The sequence below is a fragment of the Plectropomus leopardus genome, chromosome 3 (assembly GCF_026936395.1).
Source record: "Plectropomus leopardus strain MGB_pleo_1.0 chromosome 3, ASM2693639v1, whole genome shotgun sequence".
NCBI classification, from domain to species: Eukaryota; Metazoa; Chordata; class Actinopteri; order Perciformes; family Serranidae; genus Plectropomus; species Plectropomus leopardus.
In genome coordinates this window covers 19,794,886-19,819,797 of record NC_142178.1, presented here as the reverse complement: position 1 = coordinate 19,819,797, position 24,912 = coordinate 19,794,886, and the positions used below count along the sequence as shown (strand labels likewise).

General features: G+C 40.0%; 1 protein-coding gene across 1 annotated transcript in view; it reads left to right on the top strand.

Annotated features, from left to right (window-relative positions):
* Positions 1 to 24,912, top strand: part of LOC121942083 (protein sidekick-1-like) — a 269,452-nt gene that overhangs the window by 121,480 nt on the left and 123,060 nt on the right. The window contains exon 5 of the mRNA XM_042485177.2: positions 11,941 to 12,074. Within this exon, the coding sequence (XP_042341111.2) occupies positions 11,941 to 12,074 (134 nt within the window). The remainder of the gene's footprint in view (positions 1 to 11,940; positions 12,075 to 24,912) is intronic.

The following is a 24,912-nucleotide window of genomic DNA, read 5'->3' as shown; positions in this document are numbered from 1 at the left end:
AATACTGGATTTGTATTTTGTGATACAGTAACTTGAGTTTAAATTCACTATATTTAACTTACTTAAATTGACTAGTTTAGGAAATAAACAGCCATGTGTTTTTCATGCATCTGTTTTTAATGTTTTGGGCTGTCTGTCTGGCCATCACATTCTCATGAATGCAGTATCTCAATGCCGTGAGGAATTTTCTTCAAATTCAGCACAAACGGGCCAACTGGACTAAGGGACAGACAGATTAGATTTTGGTGGTCAAAGGTCACTGACCTCACAAAACATTTTTGACCATAACTCAAGAACGCATATGTTAGTTATGTTAGTTATGTCATGAGTAATCTTGGGTGTCCATCTTGAAATTGTGCTGATCTTCTGTGCAACCTGTTTAAAGTTGTGTGTGAAGCATCTGTGTTTTGGAATTTGTAGCTTCTTTGCAACAAGATCCATATTTGAAGCAGTTTGTAATGGATACATGGGAGTCTGGACAGACATGGATGTAAACTGTAACTGCATCTTGACTGGTTTACGGAGGCATACAACCGCAAAGCAGTAATTCAGCTTTTATCCATACATCCAGAAAATGTACTACATCACATTATATGAAGGCTAGAACTAGTTCAGGCAATCAAGTTGAAGCTGCTGCTAAACTCACCCTGTCCAACCCTTCTCACTTCAACATGTATCCAACCATGTAACCTTTTACATTTAACACCAACTGTGAATAAGCTTCGACAAACCATGAAAAGACCTAGCAAATGCTCCTCCGCTCCTGTCTGCAGACAGCTTCACAGAGGGAATTTGGTGTCGCGAAAGCAGAATATAAAATCACAGCGTCTGGAGTCACACTCTTTATTTCAGGTTCAAACAGTCATATGAACCAGAATTAGAAAATGACGGCTTATTTTCGAGTGTGAGGATTACCAGCCCTCTGTTCAGCTGGTTTCTTCTGCTGAGCAGCTGGGGGAGACAGTGTTTGTGAATAAGGTGTCTTTCTCTGGCGGAGACAGAGGGAGGGAGAGAGTATGAGATGGAAAGACAGTGAGAGAAGTCACCGCCAGTTGTGTGGTTAATTGGAGGCAGACATAATTAGTGCTAATTAGGATAATAGCCATTCGTCTAGAGATCCATCCACCTAATGGGACTACAACAGTCAGTCAGCTGCGCATGCACGCAAACACACACGCACACACACACACAGTCACATTGTTACCATTCACCCATCTGCCTAGTTAGAGGAATGTGGTTTTGCACTGTAGATTTAAAGTACAACCTTTGGATATTTGTACCAAGTAGAGCTTTTTTTTTTGAGTTTACATTAATAATTGCTTATCGTGTGCCTGGATGACAAAGCGACAGATAGACGTAAAGCAGAGGTAGAAAGGAAGTGAGTCATTGAGCGCCTGTAGCTGAACAAACAGTGAGTGGAGAGAATAGTCGCCCTCCTTTGTTTACTCAGCATCTTGCCTCATCCCTCTCTCCTCTCTTCTCTTCCTGTCTCAACCTCACCCTTGCCCTGCTTTGCTTTCCTTTCCTGTACTGTTGCCTTTCCACTTCTCTCTGCCTGTCCCTTGAGCCCTGCCAGGGGACATTAAACAAACGCAGTCTGTCCAGCAGTCCTCTCTAACGCTTACTCTCTCGCTCTCTCTCTCTTGCATACACATACACACACACACACTCACACACGCCAATTACTTTTGGTCTGCAGGCCCTAGGCTGAGTGTGCACAAGCATTCTTGACTGTGTGTGTGCAGACATGCACTTCCTCTGTGTGCGTGTGTGTGTGTTTTATGGAGAACTTATTGGCAGTGGCAACTGGCCAAGCCGGTGGGAGCGACCAAAGAAAAGTCTCCCTTTCTGTGTCCGTTTGACCGTTTGAAGGAACTGTAAAGGTGATTGAGGAAGCAAGCCTGTGATTTAGGCACTGCGTTAATTACAAGTCACAGAGCTACAGAGTGTGTAGGGCAGAAGGTAGGGAAATGTTTTCTGAGTCAGTGAAGGGGCTGTTAAAATCTCTCTCAAACACATTAGTGTTCATTACTGTTGTAACCTCTACCATCTTTCTTTTTTTTCTCTCTTTCTAACTCTCTTTATTGGTCTCATGTGCAGTCACATATGCAGGCTGTATTTCTCTGAGTGGAAAAATCATTAAGATTCACCATGCAGAACTAAGGCATTAACAGAGAATAACTTTAGATTTGGTTTTGAGTTATTAATAAATTGTGGACAGAAATGGAAATACAACATGGATACGAGAGCGGAGTTGGGTTGCACACTTTATGGCCAAACGTACTTTGAACCTTGTACTTTTAGGTGCATTTAGTCTGGGACTGCAGGGATCACCTCAAGAAATTGGTTTGGGTCGAGTGTTCGCTGTTACCGTGAGTGAAGGCCTCATTAGTCATACTTTGATTATATTTCCAACACATACTTAATCAGGGTCTTTTCTTCGTGTCGGAGTACAATGAGTGTTGCTTGAAGGATATATTCACCTCTCTTACTTGAATATGGACAACAGTTTATTTCACTCAAGCAACCACAGATGCATGCAGACAACAATCAGACAGACAACTGATAAAGCCGTTTGCTTTGAATTTTCCCAATTGTCAAAACTCAGAAGAATTGTTTTCAAGTAACTGTTTAATTTTGTCTGATATCAGATAGAATTGTCAACCCATTACACTTTAAACACTTTTACACTTCCTGTTTAAGGCAGGAATATCGCACCGGTATACCGCATTGCTGCCCTGCTGCTTTACTGCCTTACTGCCTTACCACCTTAGCACCTTGCTTTTCTGTATATAAGGTACGATTGCAGCATAGGGGATGGTCTCACCTTTTGGCAGAAACAGGAGGTAGTGACAGTGCCGAAACTTCTGTATATAAACAGACAGCGGGCAGGACAGGACCATTGGCAGGAGGGATGTGATTTTGACAGCATTTTATGCGTGTGACCCACCATGGGATATTTAAAAAGCAGCTGAAGACCTGTAAATGTCTGCAAATTGGGATAACAATAAGTTTAAGAAGCTCCTTACCCCCCAAGCAGCTAGGATGAGATCACCCACCATAAAACAGAGAAGGTTACAATTATTATTGCCATGTTATGCCATTGTTATCGTTTATTAAGGGCTGCTGATGCGAATGATATGTTTCACGGGAAAGGCTGACACTGTTGCATTAATCGTCATGTCCGTCACGCCTCTTTTGGTTTCATAATGCTGGATGCTATTTTAAATCACACAGTGCACCAGAGTGATGCTGCCTTCGTTTGATTCTGTGTAAACATGCAAAAAAGGCATAAAGAGGGGACTTAGTAGCTGCCCTGTAGTGTAATTTCTGTGTAAAAAGGGCTTCTGATTCAGTCCTTAGTCTGAAATTGCATCTACTCTAACTGATTTCCAATCAATATAGACCAACATGTTTGCATTAATTTCACATAATCTAGCTTTAAAGAGTGAAGAGGAGCAAAGTAAAAACAAACTATAATGTCTGGGGATATTCAGAGGGCATATGAATTCAGAACAGCCTCAACAGCAGCATCTGCCTTGTCTATAGCACTCTCACTTGTTGTTATTACATATTACTGGCACACAGGCAACGATTTATTGTCTTGACCGTAAAATGTCAGGATTTTCTTCTTTTTTTTTTACATTCTAATGTCCAAGTGCAAAGTGACACACTTAAATATCTTGTCTGACAAGCAGTCAGTAACCTGAAGGCTTCAGTTTAAAATGATGTAAAACAAAACAAAACAAAAATTGCATATCTTTAATATTAAGAGGCTGGAATCAGAGAGTGCACCCATGCTTGACAAAAGATTGAAATGATAAGATTAGAGCCCATCGATTTTCTGCTAATCTTCTAATCCAATAATGAAGTATTTTTTTCAATAATTATATACATAGGTATAATGTTTACGTGTCCATGTACTTTGTTTGGGTCTCACATAATTTCAGTAATGAAGAGTATGGCCTGTAAGTTGCGTGTAAGTCTGATTTAGTGCACTGGATGTGCCCAACGGGTGCCTTTAATGAACATGAATGTTTCCCTCTTATCATTTTAATGTAGTCCAAAATGTTTTGGCCTTGATTTAAATTGAGATAGACACGATCCAGGCCTTCTAAATAGTTGATGCACATTTTTAATGCATCAGCAGCCTGCTTCCATTATTTCCTCTCATTTGGTTCAGCTCCAATAGGCTTATTATAGAGATGTGCTGTTGTTTGTGGATGTTTTGTTTTCTCCCTTTGTTGATTTCAAGATAAAAGGGTAGCAGACATTTTATGTTTTAAGTGACATTTATGTTTTAAGGGAATTCTTTTAGAGCAAGTTTGGAACAAGAAATGCGCTTAATGGATCCTGATGCAGAGATGCCAGTGACAGCCCAGACGTGGTACGCTGTGATACCACCCTGCTGGGCAGCAACTACGACAGTACCAAATTCACGATGAGGCACAGGATATAAGGTCTCATGATGTTATGAAAGTCCCACTTTTTACTTTTAGAACCACATACATTTTAGGTACTTCAAGATACTATTTGTAAAGAGATGCTGGAAAATGTGCATTTTTTGTGTTTAGCAAATTAAAAACTAAGCCAGTTTTACTTTTGGCTGTCCCCTAAAAGTCGGGGACCCATTAGCCCTGGAACACACTGCATGCATGAGCAGCGCGAGATGGCAACCTCCACCGAACTGCAGCGTGTTTCACGCTTGCGGAATTCATACTGGCAGCATTATGGCTATTACGCTTTTGCAGGGCTGCCTGCTGCTGGGAGTGCTGAATTTCCACATATATAAGCACAAATTCCACTCATTTACGAAGCCGTGGAGGCTCCTGCATTGCCAATAACACAGTCCTGCAAATGTTTCATGATAAAATGCCTCCTGTCAACAACTGATGGGATTCTGTCAACAGAGAAGTTGTCAGAGGACTTTTATTTTGAAATGGAAGCAGAGAAGGTTGAGTTCCTCATCTCTGTGAAAAAGAGAGACATTTAAACTAACAAAAGGTGGTGTAGAGTCAGTATAATTATCAAAACGTTGTTTTCACTACCTATTTCTGCTGACAACTGCGCAGCATGTGGAAAAAATCAGCAAGCCACCGTTTCTCTCGATCAGGTGCTGTTCAAGCCGGCAGTGTGTTTGTTGATTGAGATTTCTTCAAGTCGAGTGGTCTTTTTTTTTTTTGTTTGTTTTTTGTCAGTCAGTGTGCAGTGTACTTCTGGGGACATTTTAGTCCTCAGACTTAGCTGCAGAGTGAGTGTTCCTTGCATTTATATATTACAGCTCACAGCAACTTAATATTATACATTCACTGGTTTTTATTTGATATCCAGTGTCAGCAAAAAATGTTGCTGCGCATTTCCAACCTGTCAGTAGCATAGTTAGCTTGTTATTTGAATATCACAATCACATAGAATGTCTAACTGAACCCCCACTGGTTGGGAAAAATAGGAAGAAATAGTCCATTACTGATATAGAACAGCCAAAACTGATTCGACTTACATAACTCAGTACAGCCCTAATTAATACTGCTGTGTTTACACTCTTTGTACAGAATTTGACGGCTTTAAAAACTTTCATGACTTGGTTGTTGTCTTTTATTAAGCTGTGTTTTAAAAGATCCGTCAGTCAGTTTTAAAATAACAGCAGGTGTCAGTCATCTGTTTTGGTGGTGGGGCTACCCTTTTTTTGCACACGAGAATTACGCACTAATAATAGTTGAGTTGCAGACTTACGGAAATAATCTCCATGCCTTCTTTGGACTTAAAGTACTTTCTAAAGAAATACTTATCTCTTGAGTCTCACACAGAACACCCCTTACTGTTATGGCTGTAAAAATAACATAATAATTTGACCAAACCTTAAATCTTAATTTAGCTGTCAGGCCTTTTCCTCACATTTTTAGCAATCACGAACTTAAACAATGTTTTTGTCCTGTGATAATATTTTTGAGGCATTGCATTTTGACTTAGCAAGAGGATTAAAGAATGTTCAGCAAATATACTGTAAAACAAATCTTTAACCCCAGGCTGTGTTAACAATAGCTTCATTTATACTATGCATGGAAAATCACTAAAGCAGTCACTGTCAAGCTGCTGGCAGCAGAATGTCAAGAGCTGCTGGCAGCAGTCCAGTTCTCAGTCTTAACTCAGTTAGACTGTTTAATCCCATTACAAAAACATATCTATCATATTTTCCAAAACTACATAAAACTGTTGTAGGAAACTGGCAAAGTTAAGTTCTCTTCATTGTTTTTACTCTCTGTTCACCACCAGGGTAAGCCCTCTCTTTTCTTTTACTCTGTGCTGTTACATTACAGTTGTGTAAGAAACCTTTTATCTGCTAAGACCTGAAGTTTCTGCATGAGCCCAATTTTACCTTAAAGTAGGCCTGGGCGATATGGCTTTAAAATAATATTGATCTTTGAGTCAAGTAGACGTAGGAATATTTTAAGGCTATGTATATCTCGATAAACGATATACATCTCGATATTTATAAATGTCCTTTAAACAAATGTCAACTGCTAAAATACAAAATTATTGAATGAACTGCAGTTACAAAGAAGTTAAATAAAGTTGAATACACTACAATTATAATAACATTCAATAAAATACAATTATAAGGTAGTTAAATAAAGTCCTTTTATAATTAAGTTGTTGTAATTAAATAATTCAAAGCAGGATCCTTAGTGCTTTTATTTTGAAGGACACGGCTTGTCTCAGGCCGGAAGTGTTGATGTTTTTGCTGTGGACTTGAAATTTTCAGACAGTTTAACAGATATCGTGGCACCTTTAACTATCAGGATTCACTCACTGTGAGTAGGCAACAAACAACTCTCCAGTTCACATAATACGAATATTTGAAGGTTGCACTGGTGCTCCATGGTTGCAACATGTGACTAAATACTCGCAATCTGAGCTCTGCAAATACAAGCACACACTCACCTACTGCCACTACTACTCATTAAGACATGTGGAACTCACATGGAACAAGCCCAGATGCACCAGGTGAATTCGATATATTGCCCACACCTAGGAACTGGCTGTCGGGTATTGCCATCAGGCACTGAAAAAGTGCGTCCTCTGAAATGAGTGAAAAATAGTCCATCACCAGCTGCGTGTTCTCTGGAACCAACTATCACAGAAATGTATTTCTTGATGGATGGCCTGACATTTATCCTCATAGAGTCCACAGAGGTTACAAGAACTTTGTATCTTTTTCTGAATTGAAAGATTAACAACAAGCCACCAATGAATTTCCATCCACATTAAGAATCTGTAAATCAGGGATGGACATTTTAAGTAACTTCATCATTCGAGTACCTGCATAAAATTACTATAGAGTTCTTGATTACTCACAAAAAAATGTCAAATGTGAGAATAAGAACATAAATTACTTGAACCAGCTGCATTCATTTTTATCAAAACCAATATTAACAAGCTTACTTAAAAGCAATTGCATGATTAACTCTATCAAAAGCTTTGGAAAGGTCAATAAAAAGAGCTGCGCAGTGTTATGTCATCCAAAGTAGAAATTGTATTGTTTAAAACAAGAGTGGCAGCAGTAACAGTGCTGTGCTTTTGTCTAAAACCAGACTGGTGCTGACTTAAAATATTATTCTAAAATGGTATAGTAATAATATTCTAAATGGTATGATTTAAGTTATTCATTACCCAAAGATTCTAATATTTTTGATAGGCCTGTAGTTGTTCACAGCTGCTGTTTCACCGCCTTTATGTAATGGAGTGACATAAGCAGTTTTCCAAACTAAGGGAACTATACCAGATAAAATTGAAACGTTAAAAATGTATGTTATAAAAATAACTAAAATAGGTGCTGCAAGCTTTAAAAAGAAAGGATTAAGTTCACCCTCACCAACAGAATGACTTGTATCCAAAGCTAATAAGGCCTTAAAGACTTCATCAGAAGAAATGGGCTGGAGCATAATTTCTTTTTTTTTTTTTTTTTGGCCTAGGCAGCATTTGGATGGTATGATCAATAATGGGCAAAGGGGGTCCTGTGTAGGTTTCTTCAAATAGATTGCCAGCAGCATGAAAGTGATTTAAATTAATAAAGTCAAAATAACAGAAACAATGTACTTTTACTAATAAGGATGACTTGTAATGGTTATGGTTATACAGCAATTATTGGCTTCATTGTGAGATTTTTTATGACAGCCTTTGTTTGGAGTTGTGCAGACAAAGAAAAACATAAGCCAAAAAAAGGTATTTTATATTGATGAATATTGTACTGAAGCTTTCCCCCTCCTCTCAGCATTCAAGACAATGCACTCTCTGCAGCAGCGTTTTATAGTTACCAATTACTTTGGGACAGAGGACACCACACCACAACTCAAGCTGACAGGCAATTCTGAGAGCAGGAATGCTTAAAAAATTTGAATACCTCAACCTGGTGTAAAGTTTGTAATAACAAAAACCTGAATTTAAACCGGATTTATACAGCTCCTGAGGACACACACTGAATGTAGCTTTAGCAGGTATGAACCTGTTTACGTTAACTATCATTCAGCCCAACAGAGAATGCATTCATGTGTCCTGTTACCTAAACACCAAAGCAAACATCCAGTTAAACGTCTGCGAGGATCAGTGAATGCTCCCAGCTGTGTGTGTGCCAGTGTGAGAAGGTGTGTGTATGTATGCAGTGTAATGTGTGGGTGGCTGGCTGGCACTTGCTTTGGAGATGAAGCTGCCAAAAAGCCTGCTGTCTGGACTGGGTTTACAGTGGAGTATCCCTCCTCCCGCCCTGCTGCCACACTCCTCCACCCGGAGCTTCTGTATGTCAAACGCAGTGTGGTTTTAGGAAGGTGGCTCGCTGCCTATCAGAGATAGAGAGGGAGGGCAGACAGGGCCGAGGTGGGCTCTGTTGGCAGGAGAGACAGTCCCCAGACCCGACACACATACTCACACACACACTCTAAGATGCACTTAGATGTAAAAAAGAAACACACTCATTCATACGCTGACTTGCTCACTCATCCTCTGGCCTGCAACATGTGTGTGCTAATTAGCTCTTGGCACACTTGTATATGTGTGCGTGTGTTCAGCAGTCAGCCTTGCAGTGCGGACACCCGAGAGTGTTTATTAAATGAGTCTTGGGGCCAGACACTTAATGAAAGACCAATCTGGCCTGGTGCTTTGGTTCAAAAGAGTCGGGTGGGGGGGTGGTAAGACAGGACAGGGGAGGATGGTTTGATAGAGAGACAGCAAGAGAAAGAAAAATGCAAGAAAATTGGATACAACAGAAAAAGGAATGTGCAGATTGTAATCGGAGGGAGAATGGGAAATGGGAGGCTGTTTTTTATTATTTTCGGGGGAGGAGGGATGCAGAGGGGAATTCAGAGGAAGAGGGGAATAGGATATAGTTGATTACTGTATTTTAATTTCCCTCTTCTGCCTAGGGATAAACTGTCACATACACACACACACATGCATGCAGAGTCATGCACTGTTTTACAATTGAGTTTGTCTTTAATTAAAAGCCAGAACAATTTTGCCCAGTTTAATTAAATGTAGAACTAAAAGAGCACAGAAAGTCGCATGTTGAGTTTATGTTATATTAAATCTAAACTACATCACGATTCAGTCTGAATGAAAAGACACTCATGCGCACGCTCATATAAATGCCTGCGTGTGTGTCTGGCTGTATTGTATGAGATTGTGTAACCACCCTCCAGCTACTCACAACAAATAGGAACACATTTTTTAAAGGGAAATCCACCTGAATTTAGGTCCTCTAATCACTGTTACCTTACCTATTATTGGCATATTTAAATTCCTTTCCCTCTGTGTTGTTTTGTCGGTATGAAAGTTCCACGAGAAGATTTTAAGGGAAATTGAGCCTGACACCTCCCAATGTGGAACAAATGAAAGCGTGAAGAAAATCCCTGTAGCCATCGCTCTCTGTCATAACAAGTGATTTCACATGTAAATTGCACATATAAATGGGTTATGTAAATGAGGACAAATGCTACAGGAAAAATACTTTTAACTCAACAAATCTTCAAATGTTAATATGCTATCTTGATTGGTCGTATTGCACTCTCACACCCACCCACTGAGCTCCTTTAGCTTTGACTGTTAATAACTTTAAGAGTCCCGTGAACCTCCCAGGCTCTCCTCCCTCAGACACCATAGGCAAGTCACTGTCCATTAATCAGGATGTGCTGGGTAAAACAGATGTGATAAAATGGGCTGGTCAGTGCAGTTAATGAGCTTAACAGCTGTAAATTGCATTATGGACCTCAGTGAGGATGCAGGATCTATCCTAGCTGTGGGACAAGTCGGAGAAGGTTTGGTTAAAGCCTCTATTTCAGGCGGTACGATGTAGAGGAGTGCACACACACACATACCTGCCCACTCAAAGCAACATGCACTCACACAAATAGAGTGTCAGTGTTGGGGTGGAGGCTGTGGCTCCTGTGGATGTTCTCCTGGGAAATCACACTGAATAAAATTAGACCTGAAGAATTCTGTCTGTATGTGTAGTGTGTGTTTGTGTGAGTTTGTGTCAAACAGCATGCACTCTCTCCTCTCCTCTCCTCAATCAATATGTAGTTCAATCAGGTGTTCCTATCCTTATGTGTTGCACAAACGCCTTCGTGTATTCTGTAAAGGACTGTCATGATCTCATGTTCATGGCTGCAACAGTCATCTCTAAGCTGTGGACGCTCGTTGATCTTAATGGTTGGGCTCAATTTGACTGTGCCAGCATGCGGCCTCTAACACTGCAAATGGAGTGGAGGCGGCATATGAGGAGTCAGCCATGACTCAGCTCGTTGTTGCTACATGTGGTATAGCGTTGATTCAGGTCGGCAAGAGTGGCATGGAGTTGAAACCACGCCCAGCTAGCACTGTGCTGATCTAGTTTTTGGGCAAACAGATAGCAGACAACTCAGTACTGCTCAACAGTACTCACAGAAAAACACACACATCTCAAAATCTAAGCTCCTTTTCCTTTTTCACACAAAAAGTTGTCCACATATGGCATATTAAGGATCATACACATTGCATATGTTATGTCATTTTTTTATTTATGTGGCTATAGCGTATAGTATCTGTGTTGTGGATGCACAGATTAAGACTCACAATCTATAACAATTAAAGCCTTTCATCTCACTTTAATGTGCTTTATTCTCCCTTTGGTCATATTGATTTTATTTCAGTGTCAGCTCTCAGGTTAGGATATTGGGAGAATTACATTCACTGACATGCTGAAAACACAAGTAGCATCACTAAAAAAATCAACCTGCGCTTCCTGCCTGGCGGCATCTCTTCACAGACACACAAGTTCAAACGCATGAAAATCTGAGCTCCACGAAAATATTTTCTTATACCCTCCTTGACTGCCTCCTGCTATCCTCTCCCACACCGTCTCCCTCCAAAATCAACTCTTCCTATTATGCGCCACTGAAAAGCAACAGCAACACAAAGTCTGTTTGTAAGTGATTGTTTCTTATCTTTGTGTGCTTATGTGAGAACAGTTTTAGATCTTGTGTTTTTGTGATTTTGTGTGCTTGTGTGTACTGTATGTTCGAGCTGTATTGATTGCTGCTGGTACGTGGCAAAATGAGGATGAATCAGTGTAAAGCAGGAAGAACAGAAGACAATACACAAACAACGAGAACGGCCAAAAGAATGAAAGAGACACAAAATGAGCCACATATCAATCTGAGACAGGAGGAGAGATTTATTTAAGCTCTCCGAATCCTCTTTCCTTTCTGATGAATGTATTCAATGTTTCCTTCCCCCCTTATGAATTCTAAATGATCCATGTACCAAACACTCTCCTCTTGTCAGAGTCTTAGTTTGAGCGGGATTCTTGTCTGAGACGGAGCAACACGAGATGGAGGCACGTTTTGCTTTTTGGTTGCTATTGTGGTCTCTAATCCCTTGTTGTCTGTGTGTTTGGTTTGTGCCTTACAGTGCAATCACTTTGGACAATCAGCTGGTCGTCTTGGCAACCACTGCAGTGGACGCTGGACGCTACCACGTAGAGGCGGTGAACGAGATGACGGGAGAGAATGTGACGAGTCCGGCTGTCTACCTTAGCATCTCAGGTAAAATTACATTCTACCTTTTGGTGTAATGCTGAACAACGCTGCTAATGAAGATGGTGTGCGATCAGTAAGTGAAACCACACAGCATATTTTTAATCTCACAAACAAGATTTATTTATTTGATAATCAGATATGTCTGATTGTGGATAAGAAGATTTTCAGTCTTTGATGAGTTGCTACTTCTCATTATTTGACTTTGTTTCACCTTTTTAAATCTTTTGGGGAACTTGATTGGGTTCTCTGTGTTATGGGATTTAATTGCATTTTAATGGATCTGAAGTCAGTATCAAACACAAATATTTGATTGAAAATGTGCACTATTTTTGGCTGAGTAGGCAGGTTGAATGATGGCCTAATTAATGTTGACAACTCATAAATACAACCTGAAAATGAGATAAGCAATACACGTCTGATGCACTGGAAAAACTGATGTAGCCAACTTAATTTTAAAGCCATTATGTTTTTGAACACCTCAGTCCATAACCTGGAGGTCCTGACTCAGAACTGTTGAGATGAGAAGCTGGAATTATTGATATCACATGAAATAGAGTCCAAGTTAGATTCCAACAGCCAAAACTGATGTGACACAGATCATTTCATCATGATCGTTAAGTGATGTTTAAGAGCCAGTGTGTAGAAGTTAGGGGCACCTACAGGCTGAAATTGTATATATTTTTTATAACTATGTTTTCACTCCATTTGAATCACCTAAACACAATAATTGTTGTGTTTTTGTTACATTAGAATAAACTTTTTTTACTTTTTCATAAATGCCACAGTAGTTCTTTTACATGTTTGGCACATGGAAGAAGTTTTAGTTTTGCAACCTCACCGCTACATGCAGGTAAATCCCACATTCTAGACCTTTAAGTAGTTTTATAAGTTCAATCTGTATATTTTTGGCTAAAACACACATACCAGCCTGGAAAGACAATTTTTATTATGGCTTTTTGTCAAGTAACTTTAGGCAGAAATGTTTATTACTCACAGCTGATATATTTCCTTTCGCTTGACATTTGTTTCATAAACCGGAAAAAGCAAAATCATTGTTCAACTAAAAATGAGAGGCTTTCGTTCCTGAATCTTTTTCGCATCGTGTTTAATAAAGGATGTACAGAGACGAAGCAAATAGTTGTTGCAATCTTTTATACAGGTACTTTACCAATCTGGAGCCAGATCCAAGTTGTTGTAACCTAAATCCGACACAGATACTGCTGTCTATTTGTTGGTATTTACAGACTCTTGGTATTTAAAAAATATTGATATATTAAATGATAGTTTGTCATTTCCTGCTTATGTGTTTTTCTGTTTTGCATAAAAAGGTTATGTCATGCTCCCTTTTAATTAAAAAAAACTCCAGACTTAATTAATTGTTTATTGAATGTTGGTGATTGGTATGCAGCCCTTAGGTCATTCTGAGAGAAAAAAGGCTACACTCACGAAAACTGATAACTTTGGTGAATTTTCTGCTCCCTCCTGTGTGTTCCTGCCTCCGTCACAGCCTTTATCGCTGAATCACTCTGTATCCATTTCTCAATATCGCTTCTCCTCAGAGGGCAGAGGATAGACTCCACTGTCTAACAGTCCTTCAACTCAAGTGTTCACTATGGTTAAATGCGAAGAGGAGACGGGAAGGGAGGGAGCTCTCTGTCCCTCATGGCTGTATAGAGTTTTAATTAGATTCTCTTTACAGGGTTGTATCCTTTGGCATCCTTTGTCACAAATGCACACACACACAATCACATAAATATACGCACAGTACCTTGTTACAGCTGTCAGAGTGGAGTACTCCCTTGGGCGTTTTTTAGGAATCGTAAGGGTATAGTTAGGCTTCACTGATCAGTCTTTGGCCATAAACGTCTGCGTGTGCATTTGTGTGTGTGTGTGTGTGTGTTTGTTTCTGTTTATCAGTGTGTATTTTCTACAATAAACATTTCTCGGGTAAATATCCTTGGCTATAAAACAGCATATTTGATTCGGTTATTTGTTATTGAGATTGGAGAGGAATTGAGGAAAGAGGGATAAAAAAAAAAACTGGAGGACAAACCAAAGAGTCAAAAGGACGGAAAGAGCAACAGGTAAAAAGGAAAAGACGAAAACAAACAAACCCCCTTTTACACTGCCTTTTAAGGTGGTAATATCACAATATTATTCCACTTTGTTGTTCTATATAAAATATAGGATTGCCGAAGGGGGAGACAGAGTTGTCTCGCCTTTAAGCCAGCAGCAGAGATAATAAAAGCTCCAAAGTGACATCGATGTGAGACCATTAGAAGGATGGGTGTGATGTTTTAACTACGAGTTATGCGTATGATCGACCGCAGGAGATTTAAAAAACAGCTAGCCGTTAAATCAAAGAACAGAAAATGTACACAAGTTGTGAAAACAATGAGGTCCATGAGCTCCTTACCCTCTGAGCAGAGTACGAGCTTAGCCAGTGTACACCAGCCAACACATATGTCATATGTCACACTGGAGGCCAACGCTGTTTTGTTAAATGTCACGCCTCTTTTGCTGTTGCGAGCTGCATGACGCTGCTGTTGTTTGATTTTGTGTATACAAAGGTGGCGTAAAGAAAGGATGTTGTAGCGGCCCTGCAGCATGTTCTCTGTGTAAGAGGGGTATTTCTTCAGGCTTCTTATCTCCACTTCTAAGTGTTAAACCGTAAACTACCAGTAGGTCAGTTTGTTTTTTTGAAAAAGGTGCTACGGATGTGAATGTGTTTGGATTATATTACATGTGTACTACACTAATTACGCTGCAAGATGATAATGCTAAAAAAATAAAAATCAACAGTAAATTATGAATTTGGATGAAAAGATGCCTGTACTGAGTGTACACACACACTGAGCAGCAAACTATAAATGATAGTGATCAGTCAAGGTTTGCTAGCAGAAAATTTGAGGAAAAAAAGAATTGGAATTTCGTGCCAATGAGATTAAATTGAAGTGAACTGAAGTGATGAGCAGTTCACCAGGTTAACTAACTCAAGAAAACATGTGAATGAACTCATGCAAATTGTATTTTTTTTCATCAGCACCTCCTCCTTCTTTTTTTTGTACATTTCCTGGCCTATCTGCGTCTCCCTCCATTTCCTGTCTCTCCTCTTTGCGCTTTTCCATTCTCGTTAAGCAGCCTGTACAGGATCTGAAGACAGAAGTTCATAGCTGTCAGTCAAATTTTCTATTTCTAAAAATGTTGTCTTTCTTTTTAGAAATTCACCAGAATAAATGAGATACCTATTTTCTATTCACCCCTTCCTTACTTTGATTTGAGCATTGTGCTCAACAGAGAAGAACAAGAGACGGAGGATCGGTAGAGACAGAGAAGAAGAATTAATGAAGTGAGTCACGGATGTAGACTGAGAATATGACCAACAACCTGTTATTGCCAGGACTGCTGGCGGAGAAAGCTCTTTGTACTGTATATGTCAGGCATTAACACTTAAGATGCAGTCACATTTACAAGACTGGCTCGCTGTGTGAAGATTGACACTCAAAATCTTTTGACTAATCCACAAAGCCTGAGAGAGCGGAGAAAAGTGGTCCACAGCCAGCTGTATGACCTACCTGCTTGACAGATCCATTATCTGCATGTCCCTGACCACTATCTTGTAAGTGTGGCCTAGACTGCTGAAAATAAAAAGCACTAACTGTCATGTGTGGTTGAGCTGGAACAGCCACAATTGATAGCAGCTCAACAGCTTGGTGAGAGGTCACACTCTGTAATCAGTGGAAGAACAGCCCGCCTCTAAAATAAACAGCTCCTGGAGCTTTTTCATTGACAACATATGGTGCTACAGGAGACATTTTCAGTCAGTTATCACTGCATACTGAACATGACAGATTGACAGAAGATGAATCTTAAATATTCAAAGAACATGTGCTGAACAAGGTGTCCAAATATCAAGTCAACATATTAAATCACATCAACACAGCCACTCTGGGGAGGGAGGGTCGGACTCAAGGTTTTGGTCAATTAGTTACAGTATACACTTGTGTGTTCAGTGTGTTTGCATTAGAAAGGAAGAAAGCTCTAATGGCCTTAGGGTATTTCTGCTAGTGACAGGAGATGAGGATCCCTTCTCCAATTAATTAAGCTCCATGCATACCTGCTATCATCACTCCCTCCTCTCCGTCTCCCTTTAATACGCACGCACACACACGTATTCACACACACCTCAGCCTGTCAATCAAAACAGCAGTCAGTCTCCCTGTTGCCCAGAAGAGTGTGGGCATGTCTGTGTGCCTCTCTTCCCTTCACAGCAGTGGAGGTCTTTGTAGATTTCTACATCAGACCATTAGAGCAGCAAAATTTCCCCCAAAGAGAGCTTTCACTGGAGGGACTTTTTACACACGCACTTATGAAAGCACACAGACGTGCAAAATGTACACATGCAAAAGATACATGCCTAGATACACTCCGCATATCTGGACATCATCAAAGAGCTGCACTTTAGAGAACAAAGAAACAAGACAAAATGGCTGAAGAGACCTCAGACACTCAAGATAAACTAGTTGTGATCCTGCATGCATGGATCTCATATATACAGTATGTATATATATATATATATATATATATATATATATATATATATACAACAACAAGAGAAATGAGAGCAGGGGAGAGGAGAGGGGATACAAGGTAGACAGGAGAAAAGAACAGAAGAAGAAAGAGAGGATAGGAGATTGTGGCAGACGCATATATGCTGATATAATTACAGTAGTGCTATAAATGCTATCTCAGCTTTGGGCTCAAAAGTTGATCAGATGCCTCTATCTTTTCTATACAGAAGGCAGTAATGTCACGCTTGTTAATGTTTGCTGAACTGCAAAAATAGCTAAGAATATTACATAGAAGCACTGCTTAACGAGTGCTTCCTTTTGAAAAGAGTATTCCAGCGCTTCAGTTTTTTTACTTCCATGAAGTTGGCGGACATGCAGGACAGATTTTTCTTTTTCAATCGATGCAGTAGAGGCCAAGATATACTGACTTTTAGTCCCTAAATGCAATTGATTGCGTCTTGTCGTAAGAACCTTGCTGCTGCGTAAATGCTAGCATCTTTCAAACTCCACAGCACAGGCTTTCCTTCACACATTTGTCTGCAAGGCCAAGCTGAGATGACCTTGTTGACACCAACTCCCCCTGTAGAACCTCTGAAATATTGTACAACTCTTTTTACAGGCTCAGAGTAGAAGCAGTGAACGGATCTCTATGCATAAAATCTGCGTAGTTCCCCTTTAAAATGCTCTACATCCTGTGGCTCTATAATTACCATATGGCAGAAGTCAATGCAAACTTTCTACAAAGTTTCCAAAAAAAAAGTTGTCTTGAACACAAGAAAGTTGTAGGAAGTTGTTTGAAAATTTCCAGCTTGTCTTTGTGGCTTCATAGTAAAGCACATTAATGATTTGAGTTATAAATTTGATTCTGCTGAATAAAGAAGTGACAACCAGTAGGTAGTTACTTCCTCAAGTACTGTATACAGTGCTGAAATAGAGAGGCGCAATCACAGCAGAGACGATGAGATGAAACAGTGACACAGAAGAAACACAGAGGAGAGTGTTGAAGAGAGAGCTAAGGGACGGATTGGCTCCAAGTGCATATGCAATGTAAAATAACCTTATAACCTTTCTTAACCTTAATCATTGTATGTGTGTGTTGGAGGGTGTGGGAGTCTGAGTTTGATTACCTCGGCTTGGTGATTGGAAGAGAGCCTGTCTGAGTTTGATTACGCCTCCTTTCGGAGACCCTGGTGTCTGCCATTTTACATCACTCCATTTCTACCGTTTATCCTCTTTTTGCCCCCACCTGCCGCCATCAAGCAAGGCTTGTCGCCCTGCAGCCCTGAGAGGTGACGGAGTGGCCTTTGTCAGGAGCTGAAGAATAGACTCATGTAGCATCTGACTCGGCTGACCTCCAGATAACCCAGACTCACACACGGTGTCACTCACACACACGGGATTGGTCAGGAACGTAGAGGAGAAAAGAAGAGATAAGAGAAAAATGAATGTTTTGCTTGGAACATTCGGACAGCATATGGCACATGACACACAACTTGCCATCTTTTAAAAAAGCTTTCATGAATACATGTTCTGATGTATTTGATGAGCACTAAAACCTGCATGTATAAGTGTGTGTGCTCACTGATTACATTTGTGTTGTTATTTTTATGCAAGCCTGTGTGTCTCTCTGTCATTTGCTTCTTTCCCTCCCTTCCAGATGTTTCCTTTCCACATCACTGATTCTTAAATGAAAGCCTGCCGTGGATCTTTCTGTGCTTGTCTGCAACTCTGTTTGTGTGTATGTGTGTGTCTTTGCTCCAGGTCCCATCCCAGTTGTTCTGTGGCGCGTCTAATTGGAGGTATTTTAGTGTCCCTGGAGAGAGTGTGTGATTGTGGAATGCATGTGGTTTGTGTGTATGAATTGGTTTGCATGTGTGTGTGTGTTGGTTTGTTGTCGTGTTGCGGACCCCGGCACCTGTGAGCCCTCATTTAAAAGCTTAGACGCGAGATCAGAGAATCCGCTGTATGCCCGTGTGCAGCCGTTGTTTCCAGTGCTGCACCTCTTAACATGCACTCAAGGTGTTTTGCATTTTGCTGTATCATGCCCTGATGGGCTTCAGGGAACACCATAGAAACTGCTCCTACCAACATGGCAACATAATGATCTGTGCCACAATCTGCCTTAGTGCGCTCCACTAGGATCGGCACTCTGCAACTCCTCGTGTTGGTTTGGGAATATGTCTCTGGGGACTTCTAGTCATACCGGTTTGAGTACCGACAGCCGTGGAGTAGTGATTCTCTCTCAGACGTTTTGGCTGGTGACCCCTAAAAACAAAATGAATGCCAAATGGGATGTTTAGTAGCAACTCACCGCCCCCTGATACAAGCACAGGTGTATGCACTGAACAGTGACTCTGAATCTTTTTTCTCCCACTCTCTCTTTCAAATGACTGCTCTTGATTAATAACCAGCAGAATCCGTGGTAATGTTTGGAAGCAGCTGCCAATATTCTTTATTTAACAGCGAGATTAAAATGGCTCAAAGATTTCACAGTTACGGTCAGATGTTGCCTGTTAGTCTCCTATTAGCTAACAGGGACCTTGCTGCGAACACTTTCTTTTTCATGGGTGCTAAAGTATAATTGGTAGCTGTGGTGTCTGTCGGATCAGAGTAGTACATGTTAATTTGATTCTCGTTAAGAGATTATATTTGTTGCAGTAATGACATTTTCAAAACAGTAATAGTGCTGAAGGTAAAAATAACAACTCACTCAACGATGCACAAAAAGCCTTTTGGCTGCACCTTTTGGTGATGAGTTTATTGGCAACCATTGATGAAAGACACAACCCTGATGCTAAATGAATGCATCACACTGAAGAGAGCATACCTGAAAGGTCTGTGCATTTAATTACTCAGTGCTGAACTTGAAAACTGACAACTGAGTTGATCCACAGAAAATAAGTCTTCAAGTATTGTTGTAAATAATGTTAATTGAAAAATACCACAGATTCACTTGTTTAAGTCTTTTAAATTTGGAGGAATGGCTGCTATTCTCTCTTTTATAATGTAAATTCAGTACTTTTGGGTCTTGCTCTGATGCTTGAGCGAAACAAAGCATTGGATAAATAGTCAGCTTGGGTTCTTAGGAATTTTGATGCACATTTTTCTTATTTTAAAGACAATTTAGAGTAAGGATTGAAGATAATTGTTTGATGGATCCTTGCCCAGGGTCTGTTTTTAGTTGATAAACAGCACTTGCTCCGATCAGTACTCCAGCTGTCATGTCTACTCTCTTGACTGTGCAGAAGAATTTCAGGCAAAGCAACAAGCAGCATTCAGCAAGCAATGAAACTTATTTTGGTCCTGTTATTTGTGTACGCTGTTGGTTTAAGGCGGACAGATACGACACTTTTTGCAGAAACTGATTTGAACAAGTTCTTTTGAAAATAGAGTTTGGAGACAAAAGAAAACACCACATGGGCTTCAGACACTGCAGTGTGTTCAGGCTTACTTGCCAAATAACTCAAAATTTTTGCACAGCAGCTTTCATTTTGGGACCATCTGTGATTGCTCTCGAATATGACATGGCTATATGTGCAGAGGAGGCTTCACTTTTGCTGTTGTGGTTTATTACAGGGAATGAACCTTTCTTTTTGTCGTAGGTAGAGTAAACCGGATTGAAAGCTTAATAATTTCTCCACAGGCCTCTTCAATTAAATAAGTATTTTAGAAGAAGGTAGACGGTAGATTTATTAGTCATTTTTTAAACAGTGTTTAAAAAAACGAAATTACCAGTATAAAGTGGGTCCTCATGTAAACCTACCCTGTCTCTGCTGTGGAAAGACAGAAACACTTTTGAAACTGGTGCTACAGGAAAGGGGCTGTGGCATTTGCTTTTCTTTAAGAGGTAGAAAAACCCACAGTTACCAGAATGCACTGTGCTGCACTGGACCAGTTAACATTTCTGCTGGTAGGTGACGTTACGCAAACTCTTCAGTTTGACACAGTGGCAGCTGGCTGGTGACAAATGTTCTCATATTACAGTTAAACAGTAAGCTAGAACATGTTGAAAGCATTTGCGGCGAGAAATAGGCAACAAAGTAGTAGCATTTTGGGTTATATTTATTCAGCGCTGCTTAGTTTTACTGTGTGATCAGAGCTTTTTTAGCCTCCATTTTTACTGTGCAGGAAGCAGTCTGGCACCCATTTCACAAACTCTTGCTTTTACAAATATTTTAGGAGAGAAAAAGGCAGTGTGGTAATAAAATCTTGTTTAATATTCCACCAGCACTACCTACTAGTTTACTATTTTTATCGGATTTCAGCAGATCCCAGCACTTGTTATATGGAGAAAAGTTTACCACAGTTCATTTACACATACTACCCACGTTGTTTTAATACAAAGCTGACTGGAGATTGCGAAAGAATCCCTTCAAGTTTGTTGGCAGCAGTTTTTTTGTTCTGTCAAATACTGGAGATAGGATTTTGCTGGAGAGTAAGATTGCAGAATATAGCCTGTAGTTAAGTGGGCTTCAAGATTCCCATACCTAGAAATTTGAGTTATTTAGTTTCTTTGGTTGCATAATTTCTGTTACACTGTGAAGACACTGAAGACACTGCGGTCTGGCGGTCTTTTTCTTTTTTAATTATTTTTTTTAAAGGTTGAGCAGGAAGCCTGTATTCAATCTGTCCAAAGGCTAGTTATGTAGATAACCATCGTGAAGGTCACTTAACAGAATCACTGATGCATTTAATTGCATGTAAACCTTGAAGAATGAGCACCTGTATGCTGCATTCAGTCTAGCACACATCTATAAGCTGCAAGGTTAATTTGAAAGATCTAGGACTACAATTACCCTCTTTGTGTTGAAAATCTGTTCATTTAAAGTCTACAGATGTGGAGCAGACACACACACGATCATACAAAAAGGCACTAATACTCAGCGGTTTTGATAGAGTCTTGGCTAATGAATCAGTGCTTTGATTAAATCTTGCTACAACTGGTTGTGTCTGGAATTATTATATTCAATATTTCAGTTGCGAAGGGATCAGACTTGTCTTTGTTGATCCCCATCTCCCCTCTCTGCCTTTTTCCTCTGTCTCTCTCAGTCCCTTCTCTCTCTCAGTGTAATGAGGCTCCTCTGTGGTTCTATAATTAAAACCCCAGTGTACAGACAGAGATGGAGTGATGGAAGGATGGACAGGAAACTGACTCATGGACTGTGTCAGTATGACAAGCCAACTGTGTGTGGCTATGTCTGTATGCTCTACTTGTTCCACCTAGTTATGGATTTAATTGCAAGCGTGTTTTTACAGCATGATGAAATAGATCAAGACGGATGGCCATGTATAAGGCTTTGACAGAGCATTTTACAGTTGTACACCCACTTAAACTGTCTTCCAATCCCCTTACATTCACCGATAAAAAAGTCAATAGACAAAAAGAAGGCAACAATAAGGCAGGCAGTTAGAGAGGTGTCCAGTGGGACAGAAAACAGACCAAAAGTCAAAGAAGCTGGATGGGACAAGTTTTTAAGAATCAATGATCGAGCGGAGACTGTGGAGGTAAAGGAGCCAGAGAACAGGAGCAGGGAGAAGCTCTGAAAGTTTTAATGTTACACAGGTTTCTTCCAAAATGGTTTATTGAAAGGCACTGTGGGTGGTGTGTAAATCTTTATGTATACTGTAAAGTGGCCCCTATGCAGTCAAGTGGGCCCACTACTTTATCAAAACTAAACTCTAAAAACTAGTTGATGAGTGCTGCAAAGTGATATCAGGATATGTGTATTGATATTAGAGACATTATTTTAGACATAATTTTTTTTATTTAAATGTGATTACTCTGAACAAAAGATTATTTTTAGGGAAATATGAAATTATGATAAAAATGTTGTCAAGTGGACAATTTGATTCACCAGCATTTGACCAATCCACTAGCACATACTTCAATCAAAATTTTGCTTAAAGGGTAACTGGTATTTTTGAACCGGGACCCAGTGAACAGTTTCTGAAATTGGTCCAAAATTGAATGAAAGTGCTGCAGCTGGCAGCCATAAAATAGATTATGAAAAGGATCCTTAAAGACGTCAACCATTTTTTTCATTTTTTAAGAGTCAGTTCCTTTTTGTTTAACCAGAAAGAGTCCTGAAATTGCTATTGCCAAACCCATCAGACATCTTTTAAAAAAAAATAACTTTATCATTTTAAAATACACTTTATTCACAGGCAGCAGATGCAAAATAAAACTGACAGTATTTTGTATCTGTATTTTTTGTCTTTCCATTGTATCAACAGTCACCTACTCTGGTTTGGTAGAAATAACCTTTAATACCCAGTTAGATCTGAAAATATGCTGGCTCTATACACTTGAAAAATACTTTTTGACAAAAACAAAATTGTTTTATAAAAGTGATTTTGGGGCTGTTTAAACAGAAAGGATCTCACTTTTTCGATTAAAGGTTGTGAAAACTCTTTTCAAAAATGTTGTCAGGCACTCAGAATAATAATCTGAGCCTGTCAGTGGCAAAAGTGCTTATAGACATTTTTTTCTGCGGCAGCACCCGCTCTCAATACTTAATCGAAATTATCCTTTAAAGTCAACATCAAAGAACTGAGTTTATCTGTATCCAGAAAATCAGGCCATTTACTGTAGCTCACTTTCTACAAACAGCAACTACATTATGTAATACATCATTATTCTGACCACTACTTTATATACAAAGCTGGTTTCAGCGGTGAGGGCTATGTAGATGCTGATTTGTGGTAATAATGGCCAACATTTGATCGCTCATGTCTGATGATTAAGGCTGAAGGTTCAAGATATCATGACAGCTGTCAGTCTCGACTTAAGCTGCTTTGCTAATGCTGTAAAACATCCCAATTTAAGCAGATAAAATGAGGGTTACCATGATTGCTAACTATCTGCTTGCATTAGCTGCCTGTTTTGTATCTAGAACATACTGGTCTCAGTTATGACGTTATGACGACAGCTAACGCAAGATTGTTCATTAACAGACCGTCTGCTCTGTTGGTGATTTTGAATACCAAACTGACACAATCCTCACTTTCTTTTTAAGATGCCCGTTTGCAAGTTAACAGCCCATAGACAATTTAGTAGCTGGGTTAACTCACAAATAAATATTAGCTAATAAAATCTAAAAACTAGAAGTTGACAAACAGCATTGATTCAGCCCTCGACTTGATTTCAGGTGGTTGGGCGCAGGGAGGTTGTAGTGATGAAACATTTTATCTTTAAGGGGTCATTGTGGTAATTGTGCCTCAAACCCTGTTTAAGTGTGGGTTTGTTTGTGTTTGTGTGATCATCCATTTGTTCAGTTCAGCTTCATCTACTAGAACAAGCAGAAGGGCAGTCTGGATGGCGGAGGGCGTTGTTATATTGGAGGATGTAGGCGGAAGCGTAGCTGATGTACCAATGACACTGACAAATGCACTTCTCCAGGCAAATACTTGGGTAGGGATACCATCTAAACCCCCTTAAAGAGTTGAAATACATGAGCACACACGAAACACACACGGGATGCTGAATGAGGTGTCAAGTGCACAGATAAGTAGCGTGGTGCTCGTGATTTTAATGATCCTGTCAGTCACACGGCTGTTCCTTATCGTCACATCGCTGAACCCAGGACTGTGTGTGTGTGTGTGTGTGTGTGTGTGTGTGTGTGTGTGTGTGTGTGTGTGTGTGTGTGTGTGTGTGTGTGTGTGTGTGTGTGTGTGTGTGTGTCAGTCAGTGAGTGTGCATGAACATCAATATTCTGAAAAGGAGCTGTAAAGCCTCATGTTGGACGATGCATACATGGAGGCAGACGTTTTGCAGTTTCCCCACTGTGTTCAGTAGTGGTGCTTTATTTTGATACTCATCGCTGTGTGAAAATGCGTGAGGCTTCACGACTCCAAACTGAGCCACCCGACGGGATACGCTGTTCATATGCCAGCTTGTATCACCACACACTGGCTATATTCAGGGTTTTCATAAACAGTTTTCAGAGTATCCCGAATATAAATGAAATATTATTGTGCATGCGAACATGCTGATTGTCTCTGTGTGTCAGTGCTTCCTGCTGGGTGTAACAGGTTATTGGAGTAGCAGGCCAGTCAGCAGATGTTAATTTGAAGCAATAGAAGTGGAAGCGAAAAAGAGAGATTGAGGGGGGAAAACTGAGCTGGTGAATGATGGTGCTGGGCAGTAAAGAAAAGATTGGACTGGAGGAACAGAGGGAAGATAAAGGATGAGTAAATAGTAGGAGAGATGATGAGGTGCTGAGGAAGGGGAAATATGTTTAATGGCAGAGGGAGGGGGGCAAAGTGAGAGAGAG